At 54.6% G+C, this 13,343-nt stretch overlaps 1 protein-coding gene across 1 annotated transcript; it reads right to left on the reverse strand.

Moving 5' to 3' along the window:
• Positions 1-378: 378 nt before the first annotated feature.
• Positions 379-10,797, reverse strand: LOC133361890 (uncharacterized). The gene is made up of 3 exons (XM_061580871.1): positions 9,993-10,797; positions 5,471-5,540; positions 379-667 (listed from the first exon to the last, which is right to left on the reverse strand). Exons 1-3 carry the CDS (start codon positions 10,775-10,777, stop codon positions 590-592), a joined length of 933 nt encoding a protein of 310 aa, XP_061436855.1. The 5' UTR covers positions 10,778-10,797; the 3' UTR covers positions 379-589.
• Between the last annotated feature and the right edge of the window lie 2,546 nt (positions 10,798-13,343).

The following is a 13,343-nucleotide window of genomic DNA, read 5'->3' on the forward strand; positions in this document are numbered from 1 at the left end:
CGATTCCCGCTCACGGCCAACACCAGTGACGATATCTGAAACCGGTCCTGGGCCTCCCCTAGGTCGACTCAGCCTCAAATGAGTACCTGGTGCGGTGTGTAAACATCACCACTAGGGAGACAAAGGCGGTCGGGCGTGGTGCTGGCCACCCCCCCCTCGTGTGCCGTGCTGGCCTTCATAGGTGCTCGCTAACAGCACTTGCCCCTACAGTCTGTTAAGGCTATATGGGGGATCTTTGTTGTCACTGAGTCTGTGTGTGTGTCACTGAGTCTGTGTGTGTCTGTGTGTCTGTGTGTGTGTCTGTGTGTGTGTCACTGAGTCTGTGTGTGTCACTGAGTCTGTGTGTGTGTACGTGTGTGTGTCTGTGTGTGTGTCACTGAGTCTGTGTGTGTCTGTGTGTGTGTCTGTGTGTGTCTGTGTGTGTGTCACTGAGTCTGTGTGTGTCTGTGTGTGTGTCACTGAGTCTGTGTGTGTCTGTGTGTGTGTCTGTGTGTGTCTGTGTGTGTGTCTGTGTGTGTGTCTGTGTGTGTGTCTGTGTGTGTGTCTGTGTGTGTGTCACCGAGTCTGTGTGTGTGTGTCTGTGTGTGTGTCACTGAGTCTGTGTGTTTGGGAAGTTGTCGTCATTGTCGCTGTCTTCGGAGGACGAGTACGGATCCAGAAACAATCTCTGCACACACACACGTACACACACACACACGTAAACACACACACGTACACACACACACGTTCACACACACACGTACACACACGTACACACGCACACGTACACACGCACACTAACCACACACACGTACACACACACACGTTCACACACACGTACACACACACGTACACACACGTACACACACACGTACACACACACACGTACACACGCACACGTACACACGCACACTAACACACACACACGTACACACACACACGTTCACACACACGTACACACACACGTACACACACACGTACACACACACACGTACACACGTTCACACACACACGTACACACACACACGTTCACACACACACGTACACACGCACACACGCACACGTTCACACGTACACACACACGTACACACACGTACACACACACGTACACACACACGTACACACACACACGTACACACACACGTACACACACGTACATACACACACGTTCACACACACACGTACACACACGTACACACACACACATACACACACACGTACACACACACACGTACACACACACACGTACACACACACACGTTCACACACACACGTACACACACACGTTCACACACACACACGTTCACCACACACGTACACACACACACGTACACACACACACGTTCACACGCACACGTACACACGCACACGTACACATGCACACGTTCACACACACACGTACACACACACACACGCTCACACACACACGTACACACACACACGTTCACACACACACGTACACACACACACGTACGCACACACACGTACGCACACACGTACGCACACACACGTACGCACACACACGTACACACACACGTTCACACACACGTTCACACACACTTACACACACACGTTCACACACACACGTACACACACACGTACACACACACACGTTCGCACACACACGTACGCACACACACGTACACACACACGTTCACACACACACGTTCACACACACTTACACAACAACAACAACCGCCATTCGCCACTAATTGGCGGTGACGTCACCACGACGCTTGTGCCAGGCCAAGTGCACCTTGAGGCCATGTGAAGTGTCGAACGCCCGCTGACAGGAGGTCACGGGTGCCACGGGTCGACTGACCAAGATGACCGAGATGACTGGCTGATGCACCACCTGTGCCCCCTATTGTACCAACTTGCTGTGCTTTAGCCACCCGGCGCTCCGCTCATTGTTGTGAGCGTCGCTCCTCCGCCCTCCTTTGATGTTGGAGGGCGACTGCCTCCAACTGCCCAGTAGCGTCCTTCACGAGCCTCCTCCACTAAGGCCGATCTTGACACCTGGTACCAGTCATCGGCAAGTCCACTCAGCTCCACGTCCTCCTGCACCACATCACTCCATCTCTTCTCTAGCCCGTGCCGCGCCCGTTTAGCCCCCTCGATCCGGCTGAACAAAAGCTGTTTAGGCATGCGGTGGCTGGGCATGCGGGCTACATGACCCAGCCAACGCAGCCTTGCCTGCCGGAGGAGCTCACCGATGGGACTTTGCCCAGATCTTTCAAGGATTTGTGAGCTCCTCACACAATCCAGCCTGGTTAAACCCAAGATGGATCGTAGGCAGGCCAGCCTAAATGTTTTCAACCGGCGAAGATGCTCCATTAGGGGGGTCCACGTTTCGCAAGCGTAGAAAGGGAGGGAATGACCGTGGCCCAGAAGACCTGAAGCTTCGTGCGGAGCGACAGACCAGGTAGCTTCCACACAGCGTTACGCAACCGATGAAAAGATATTGCCGCTCGACTGATTCGGAGTGAGACCTCTGCTGACAAACTGGAGCCGGTCATAAGCACACTGCCCAGGTATGGGAAACTCTCCACTCTCCTCCACAACTGCCCCACATCACCAATTGGGAGTTGTTGGGGTGGAGTGTCCCGAGGGTACAAAAACCCAGGCAGGTGCTTAGGTTTGGTGGGGCTGGATGGTAGGCCCCACCTCTGTAGTGGCGACGCTCCATGTCTTCAGCAGCAGCGTCTCCAACTCCTCTTCTGAATGAAGCAGCTATTACCAAATCATCGGCATACATAATCGTGGTTGACCAATAGGGTAGCCATCCCTTGATCGCACACGGGGTCGATCCGACCTCCCATTATATCTGGACCAAATGGAAATTCCCCCCAGTACAGCTATTGAAGGCGTCACGACCTACGCAGTCCGAAATAGATGTTAAATAATGTGGGAGCCAGAGGCACATCCCTGTCGCACCCCAAGGTGTACGAGGAAAGGCTCCGACTCCCGGCCACGTAGTTTTACCCGGGCCCGCTCACCATCATGAAGGTCCTTAATGATCGTGAGCAGAGGGTCAGGGACTCCGAAAGCATGAAGACCAACCCAGAGCCCAGGCTACTGATTGGTATCATAGGCCTTGACCAAGTTAATAAAATAGAGATGTAGGTCTTGTTGGAATTCCCTACACCTCTGCTGTAGCAGACGGACAGAAAATATGGCATCTATACAGGACCGCCCTTTCCTGAAACCGCATTGGGTTCCGCAAGCCTCTCCTCAGCGTGCCTAGCAAGGCCGATGTTGAATAATCCTTGCCAGGATCTTTCCCGGCACACTGAGGAGTGAGATGCCCCTGTAGTTGTTACAGTCTGTGCGGTCTCCCTTCTTAAAGAGGGGGACCACCAGGGCATCCTTCCAATCCTGCGGAGCCCGTCCAGCGGTCCCAGACTGTTGTTATGATGTCATATAGGGCAATCTGTGCACAAGCACCACCCTCCCACAGCATTTCGCTTGGGAGATCATCTCTGCCCGGTTTGCCTTTCCTGGTCTCAGGCTCTGGATTGCCTTCAGTACTTCCTCAACGGATGGCACCTCAGTCAGCCACTCACAGGGGGTGACTTCTTCTTCCAATATTTGAGGCACCGAAGCCTCAGCAGGGTTATCCCCACTTTGTGCCATGATGTTTTTCTGGTCTGAGAGATTTTCCCTCCCCCAGGAGCTCAGAGAAATGCTCAGCAAATCTGCAAACCTGTTCCTGGGGGTCGGAGATTGGATCACCGTTTTTTTCCCCTAATGATGGTAATAGGTGTGGCGCTGCAGGTTACTTTTTTGATGGAGTTAAATAGTGATTTGTGATCGCAGGCCACTGAGGCAGATTCCATCTCCTCAGCAACCCGCGACCACCACCCTTCCTTGCAGCGCCTTACGGCTCTCCGAACCTCCAAGCGAAGGCTGCGGTAAACCTCCTCATTCTCTGACGTGGGATGCTGTAGGCGATGAGAGTGGGCCTGTCGCTTTTTCTCAATTAACCTGAACACCTCCCTCTGTCAGCCAGGGTTTCTGGGGAGGTCTGGACCGCCATTGCAGCTGCATGAGTCACAGTCTTAAACCTCGCCCATTTACCCTCGACATCAGGTGGAGTGGGGGACGATGCCAACCCCAGCTGCAAGCGATGATGAAATTCTCTCTTGCAACTTCATCAGCTAACTGAGACCAGGCCACTTTTGGTTGGAATGGGATCCTGGGTGTACACCCACCACCGGAGTGGATAAATGGCAGGCGCATCTTACAGATGACTAGTCGATGGTCAGAGGGCAGATCAGCTCCACGGTAGGTCCTGGTGTCAAGGACATGGGCTCGCATCCGCTGGTCCGTCACTATGTAGTCCAGCAGATGTTCTTGCTTGGACCCGGCATGCATCCATGATGTTGTGTGGATGCGCCGATGCCGGAAGAGCGTGTTGGTAATTACAAGCCCATGGGCTGCACAAAAATCTAGCAGCCTCCTACCATTGTTATTGAGCTGATCTGGCCCATGCCTTCCAATCACTCCAGACAGGTGCCAGCATCATGACCAACTCGGGCATTGAAGTCCCGAGTGGCCACTTTAGCCAGCACCTTGTGACAGGAGGTCATAGAAAGCGTCTGACTCATCGGCTTTGCCTGCATCCCTCCACGGATTGTTCGTCTTCGGTGGGGGCATAAGTAACCACGACCACCACTCCTCGCCTCCGGTTGATGGGACGGCGAGCCCAAAGTATCCTGGGGCTTACAGCTTCCCACACCTCCCACGCCCCCTTCATTCTTTTGTTCAGAAGAAGAGCCACACCCTGTTGTTTGGCAGTCTCCTGCCCCGAGTAGAGGACTGCCCACCCCTCAAGAGCCAGAACCGGTCCACCGGACCTCCTGAATGCCACAGAGATCCAGGCGGTACCGGTCCAGCTCCCGACAAAGGAGTGGCAGCCTCTCCTCCGCAGTGAGCGTTCGAACATTCCACGTGGCCAACCGCAATGGTTTTTCGTTGTTTCTGGAGGAGCCCCGAGGGTGAAGATTCAATCTCCTGGCTCCGCCAAATGGGGTTTGGCCAGGAGACGTCATAAAAGCCTGACCCCCCGGGGCCTCCGGCACAAGCTTATTAGTTACAGGTTTATGTTTAATTCGTGGTTTCGTGGTAATTATAGAAGGTGGAGGGGTTACCAGCCCCTCGCAGCCGTCCAGAGCCCCCGTTTAGCCACTGTGGTGGTCACAGATGCCATGAGGGGAGAGGCCAATGGGCATTGGCCCTCCCCCCACAGCACTGCCCACGACAGTGTTGCCCGTCCGGCACACACGTTCACACACACGTACACACACACGTACACACACACGTACACACACACGTACACACACACGTACACACACACACTTGTACGCACACACGTACACACACGTACGCACACACGTACACACACACGTACACACACGTACACACACACACGTACGCACACACACACGTACACACACACGTACACACACACACGTACGCACACACCGACCTTTGAGCTGGACAGTGTCCGCGAACTGCGTCTTTTTTTCTCGTACCACACTCCTTGGTTGAAGACGGGGCTGTGGGTAACCACATTGACAGCACTCACCCACAGCGGCACTCACCACGCAGACACCCATAGACATCACCACACAGACACCCATAGACATCACCACACAGACACCCATAGACATCATCACCACACAGACACCCATAGACATCACCACACAGACACCCATAGACTCACCACACAGAGACAGATGTGTCATAATCCGCTCCGGACGATATCGTGTCTTTTGTCTGGTCTGTATTTGTTCTCCATGTACACAGCTCCCTCACACGCCGGGGTTCCTTTTCCCCCGTTACTCCAGTGTGGCGTTCGCTCGCTCGCTCCCTCACACCTCTCCACCAGAGGTTGCAACCGGGTATCCGATACCCGGCTACCCGTACCCGGCCGGGTACGGGTAGCCGTTTGCGACCCTGGTGCGGCCGGGTACGGGTAGGCCGTGAGTCACTGGTGAGTAACCATTTGTCACTCATTTCGGGTAGGGTACGGGTAGGGAACGGGTACCCGTACCCAGCCGGGTACAGGTAGGGTACGGGTATCGGGTATAGGTAGGGTACGGGTACAGGTAGGCCGTGAGTCACCGGTGAGTAACCGTTTGTCACTCGTTTCGGGTAGGGTACGGGTAGGGAACGGGTACCCGTACCCAGCTGGGTACGGGTAGGGTACGGGTACGGCCGGGTACGGGTACCCGTTTACGACCCTGGTGCGGCCGGGTACGGGTGTCGGGTACGGGTAATCGGGTACAGGGGGTAAGGAATCAAAACCCGTTTGCGACCTCTGCTCTCCACACTGACCACGAGCTTGTGTCTCTCTACCCCTTACACCACGTGGCCCACGTGATGCCACCCATCCAATCAGCAGCCTCACCCCTGGAACCTTCTAGATGTTGCTGTGCAGCCCCAGGGCCACGCCTCTGGCTCGACATCCCATTGGCTGCGGGCTGAGGCCGGCAGAGCCAATCACCATCGCCCAGTTATCCCCCCCCCCCAGACACACACACACAATATGCATCTTCATATTACACGTGTATGTTTATGTGTGTATGTATATGTGTGTGTATGTGTGTGCATGTATATGTGTGTATGTGTATGTATATGTGTGTGTATGTATATGTGTGTGTATGTGTGTGTATGTGTAGGGATTATTACGGGAGAAACGGCGGACAACAAACACAGGGGTGTTGGCACTCACATACACGGGTGGTCACACCGACGTCCGCATCCGTTATTGCCCACGCCCCCAGCCCTCGGAGGTGATCCCTATAAAAGGTGGAGACCCAAAGAGCTCGAGGCAGTTCGACACGAAGCTGACCAGTGAAGATCCAAGACTCGGAGATTAGGCCCTGGGACTCCCCGGTCTCGCTGTCCTTATAAGGGCCGAGCCGGGTAAGCCAGCGGCGCGGCCCAAAAGCTTCCAGACCGCTGCCCTTATCAGGGCAAGGCTGGTTAGCTGGTGCCGAGATCTGTGCTTGCCAGGGCCAGATCAGTCAGCCTCCCGTAGCCCAGTAGAGGAGGACTGGGGAACAGGACAGGGGGCTTAGTACTAGGGTGGGTTTCCCATAGTACGGGTGAAGGGGTCGATACCCCTTCAACTATTGTGCCTGTCCCTGGGTTAATAAACAGAGTGTGCCTCAACTTCGACATCGTCTCCTCGAACTTACTACATATGTGTGTGTATGTATATGTGTGTGTATGTGAATGGGGAGCGGTAGTGTAGCGGTTAGCGCTACGCTGCGCTATGAACCCGGCGACCCGGGTTCGATTCCCGCTCACGGCCAACACCAGTGACGATTATCTGAACCGGTCCTGGGCCTCCCGTAGGTCGACTCAGCCTGAAATGAGTACCTGGTGCGGTGTGTAAACATCGCCACTGGGGAGACAAAGGCGGTCGGGCGTGGTGCTGGCCACACACCCCCTCGTGTGCCGTGCCGGCCTTCATAGGTGCTCGCTAACAGCACTTGCCCCTACAGTCTGTTAAGGCTATACGGAGGATCTTTGTCTTGTGTATGTGTAATGGCAGGGTGACACCTGAGGGGTTACTGCGGTTATAGCTGCATGACGTAACGCCTCATCGTGAAGGGGCGCATCTTGGGTCGAAGATGAAGGGCTGAGTCAGTCGAGAAGCTGATGTCGAGGGTAAATGGGCGAGGTTTAGGACTGTGACTCACGCAGCTGCAATGGCTGCTTTGGGTATGCGGTCCAGACCTCCCCAGAGACCCTGGCTGACAGAGGAGGTGTTCAGGATAGTTGAGAAAAAGCGACAGGCCCACTCTCATCAGCTACAACATCCCACGTCGGAGAATGAGGCTTCGCTCGGAGGTTCGGAGAGGCGTGAGGCGCTGCAAGGATGGGTGGTGGTCGCGGATCACAATTTCCTATTTAACTCCATCAAAAAAGTAACCTGCAGCGCCACACCTATTACCATCATTAGGGGAAAAAACGGTAATCCAATCTCCGACCCCCAGGGAACAGGTTTGCAGATTTTTTGAGCATTTCTGTGAGGTCCTGGGGGAGGGGAAATCCCTCAGCCAGGAAAACATCATGGCACAAAGTGGGGATGCCCCTGTTGAGGCTGCGGTGCCTCAAATATTGGAAGAAGAAGTCACCCCCTGTGAGTGGCTGGCTGAGGTGCCATCTGTTGAGGAAGTACTGAAGGTGATCCAGAGTCTGAGACCAGGAAAGGCACCGGGCAGAGATGATCTCCCAAGCGAAATGCTGAGGGAGGGTGGCGTTTGTGCACAGACTGCCCTACATGACATCATAACAACAGTCTGGACCACTGGACGGGTTCCGCAGGACTGGAAGGATGCCCTGGTGACCCCCTCTTTAAGAAGGGGGACCGCACAGACTGTAACAACTACAGGGGTTTCAGGAAAGGGCAGTCCTGCACAGATGCCATATTTTCTGTCCGTCTGCTACAGCAGAGGTGTAGGGAATTCCAAAAAGACCTACATCTCTGCTTTATTGACCTGGTCAAGGCCTATGATACCATCAGTAGGACTGGGCTCTGGGTTGTTCTTCGTGCTTTCGGAGTCCCTGACCCTCTGCTCACGATCATTAAGAACCTTCATGATGGTGAGTGGGCCCGGGTAAAACTACGTGGCCGGGAGTCGGAGCCATTCCTGTACACCTTGGGGTGCGACAGGGATGTCCTCTGGCTCCCACATTATTTAACATCTATTTTGACCACGTAGTTCGTGAAGCCTTCAATAGCTGTACCAGGGGAATTTCCATTTGGTACAGATATAATGAGAGGCTGATCGATGCCCGGGTGCGGTCAAGGGATGGCTCCCTATTGGTCAACCACGTTATGTATCCCGATGATTTGGTAATTGCTGCTCATTCAGAGGAGGAGTTGGAGACGCTGCTGCTGAAACTGGAGTGTGCCACTAAGAGGTGGGGCCTTACCATCAGCCCCACCAAACTAAGCACTTGCCTTGGTATTTTGTACCATCGGACACTCCACCCCCACAACTCCTAATCGGTGATGGGGAAGTTGTGAAGAGAGTGGAGAGTTTCCCATACCTGGGCAGTGTGCTTATGACCGTCTCTGGTTTAACAGCAGAGGTCTCACTCCGAATCAGTCGAATGGCATGTATCTTTTAATCGGTTGCGTAACGCTATGTGGAAGCTTCAGGTCTTCTCGGCCACGGTCATTCCCTCCCTTCTCTACGCTTGCGAAACGTGCACTCCCCTAATGGAACATCTTCGCCGGTTACCCAGATCTTTCAAGGATCACAAATCCTTGAAAGATCTGGGCAAAGTCCCATCGGTGAGCACCTCCAGCAGGCAAGGCTGCGTTGGCTGGGTCATGTAGCCCGCATGGCCAGCCACCGCATGCCTAAACAGCTTTTGTTCGGCCGGAACAAGGGGGCGAAACTGGCGCGGCACGGGTTATAGAAGAGATGGAGTGATGTGGTACAGGAGGACGTGGAGCTGAGTGGACTTGCCGATGACTGGTACCAGCAGTGTCAAGATCAGCCTCTGTGAGCGACGCTCACAACAACGAGCGGAGTGCTGGGTGGCTAAAGCACAGCAAGTTGGCACAGTAGGGGGCACAGGTGGTGCATCAGCCAGTCGTCTCGGTCATCACAGTCAGTCGACCCGTGGCACCTGCTGGGTCTGCCCCGTGACCTCCTGCCAGCGGGTGTTCGACACTTCACGTGGTAGCCTCACGGTGCACATGGCCTGGCACAAGCGTCGTGGTGACGTCACCGCCACTTAGTGGCGAATGGCGGTTGTGTGTTGTTGTTGTATATATATGTATGTGTATGTATGTGTGTGTATGTGTGTATGTGTGTATGTATGTGTGTGTATGTGTGTGTATGTATATATATGTATGTGTATGTATGTGTGTGTATGTATGTGTGTATGTATGTATATGTATGTATATATATGTGTGTGTATGTATGTGTTGTGTATGTATATATATGTGTATGTATATATATGTATAAGTGTGTGTGTACCTCTTTCTCTCCTGCTCCGTGGGGCTGCCTCGCCCCGTGAGGCTCCGCTGGCGCTTGAGGACGACGTGGGAGGAGGAGGAGGCCATCAACACCTCCTCACTGTCACCCTCCTCGTCCTCCACCTCCTCACCCTTCTCATCCTCATCCACCTCACCCTCCACCTCCTCCGCACCCTCCACCTCCTCCTCACTGTCACCCACCTCCTCGTCCTCATCATCCACCTCCTCCTCACCCTCCTCACCCTCCCCACCCTTCCCATCCACCTCCTCACCCTCCTCACCCTTCTTATCCAACTCGTCACCCTTCCCATCCTCCACCTCCTCCTCACCCTTCCCATCCTCCACCTCACTCTTATCTTCCACCTCATCTCCCTTCTCCTCCATTACCACCTCCACCTCATCTCCCTTCTCCGCCATCACCACCTCCACCTCCTTGACCTTCTCCTCCACCACCACCTCCACCTCCTTGACCTTCCCGATGAGGTCACCGCCAGCGGCCACAACATCTCCCTTCTCCTCCACCATCACCACCTCCACCTCATCGCCCTTCTCCTCCACCACCACCTCCAACCCCTTGACCTTCCCGGCGCTGTCACCACCAGCGGCCACGGCATTTCCCTTCTCCGCCATCATCACCACCTCCACCTCATCGCCCTTCTCCTCCACCACCACCTCCAACCCCTTGACCTTCCCGGTGAGGTCACCGCCGCCACCGCGACCGGCGCCGCTCAACGTAGTGGGGTCACCGCGGCGCAGCCCGGCACGGCCTCCTTGGTGTGAAGACATCCTGCAGCTGCCAACACCGACTCACACAGAGACACACAGACTCACTACACAGAGACCCACAGACTCAATACACAGAGACCCACAGACTCACTACACAGAGACTCACACAGACTCACCACACAGAAAACCCACAGACTCACTACACACAGAGACTCACACAGACTCACCACACAGAGACCCACAGACTCACTACACAGAGACCCACACAGACTCACACAGAGACCCACAGACTCACTACACAGAGACCCACACAGACTCACACAGAGACCTACAGACTCACACAGAGATCCACACAGAGACCCATAGACTCACACAGAGACCCACGGACTCACCACACAGAGACCCACAGACTCACTACACAGAGACCCACACAGACTCACACAGAGACCCATAGACTCACTACACAGAGAGACCCACAGACTCACACAGAGACCCACAGACTCACACAGAGACCCACAGACTCACCACACAGAGACCCATAGACTCACCACACAGAGACTCACAGACTCACCACACAGAGACCCACAGACTCATCACACAGAGACCCACAGACTCATCACACAGAGACCCACAGACTCACCACGCAGAGACTCACAGACTCACCACGCAAGAGACCCATAGACTCACCACACAGAGACCCATAGACTACTCACACAGAGACCCACAGACTCACCACACAGAGACCCACAGACTCATCACACAGAGACCCACAGACTCACCACACAGAGACCCACAGACTCATCACACAGAGACCCACAGACTCACCACACAGAGACCCACAGACTCACCACACAGAGACCCATAGACTCACCACACAGAGACCCACAGACTCACCACACAGAGACCCACAGACTCATCACACAGAGACCCACAGACTCACCACACAGAGACCCACAGACTCATCACACAGAGACCCACAGACTCACCACACAGAGACCCACAGACTCATCACACAGAGACCCACAGACTCACCACACAGAGACCCACAGACTCACCACACAGAGACCCATAGACTCACCACACAGAGACCCACAGACTCACCACACAGAGACCCACAGACTCATCACACAGAGACCACAGACTCACCACACAGAGACCCACAGACTCATCACACAGAGACCCACTCACACACAGAGACCACACTCACACAGAGACCCACAGACTCATCACACAGAGACCCACAGAACTCATCACACAGAGACCCACAGACTACACACAGAGGACACAGACTACAGACCACAATCACCCACACAGAGACTCACAGACTCACCACACAGAGACCCACAGACTCATCACACAGAGACCACAGACTCATCACACAGGAGACCCAGCAGACTCACCACGCAGAGACTCACAGACTCACCACGCAGAGACCCACAGACTCACCACACAGAGACCCATAGACTACTCAACACAGAGACCCACAGACTCACCACACCAGAGACCCACAGACTCATCACACAGAGACCCACAGACTCACCACACAGAGACCCACAGACTCATCACACAGAGACCCACAGACTCACCCACACAGAGACCCCACAGACTCACCACACAGAGACCCATAGACTCACCACACAGAGACCCACAGACTCACCACACAGAGACCCACAAACTCATCACACAGAGACCCACAGACTCACACACAGAGACCCACAGACTCATCACACAGAGACCCACAGACTCACCACACAGAGACCCACAGACTCATCACACAGAGACCCACAGACTCACCACACAGAGACCCACAGACTCACCACACAGAGACCCATAGACTCACCACACAGAGACCCACAGACTCACCACACAGAGACCCACAGACTCATCACACAGAGACCCACAGACTCACCACACAGAGACCCACAGACTCATCACACAGAGACCCACAGACTCACCACACAGAGACCCACAGACTCACCACACAGAGACCCACAGACTCATCACACAGAGACCCACAGACTCACCACACAGAGACCCACAGACTCACCACACAGAGACCCACAGACTCACCACACAGAGACCCACAGACTCACCACACAGAGACCCACAGACTCATCACACACAGAGACCCACAGACTCACCACACAGAGACCCACAGACTCACCACACAGAGACTCACAGACTCACCACACAGAGACCCACAGACTCATCACACAGAGACCCACAGACTCATCACACAGAGACCCACAGACTCACCACGCAGAGACTCACAGACTCACCACGCAGAGACCCACAGACTCACCACACAGAGACCCATAGACTACTCACACAGAGACCCACAGACTCACCACACAGAGACCCACAGACTCATCACACAGAGACCCACAGACTCACCACACAGAGACCCACAGACTCATCACACAGAGACCCACAGACTCACCACACAGAGACCCACAGACTCACCACACAGAGACCCATAGACTCACCACACAGAGACCCACAGACTCACCACACAGAGACCCACAGACTCATCACACAGAGACCCACAGACTCACCACACAGAGACCCACAGACTCATCACACAGAGACCACAGACTCACCACACAGAGACCCACAGACTCACCAC

This window comes from Lethenteron reissneri, unplaced genomic scaffold, assembly GCF_015708825.2.
Source record: "Lethenteron reissneri isolate LAM-NWPU_2019-01 unplaced genomic scaffold, ASM1570882v1 scaffold_1278, whole genome shotgun sequence".
NCBI lineage: Eukaryota > Metazoa > Chordata > Hyperoartia > Petromyzontiformes > Petromyzontidae > Lethenteron > Lethenteron reissneri.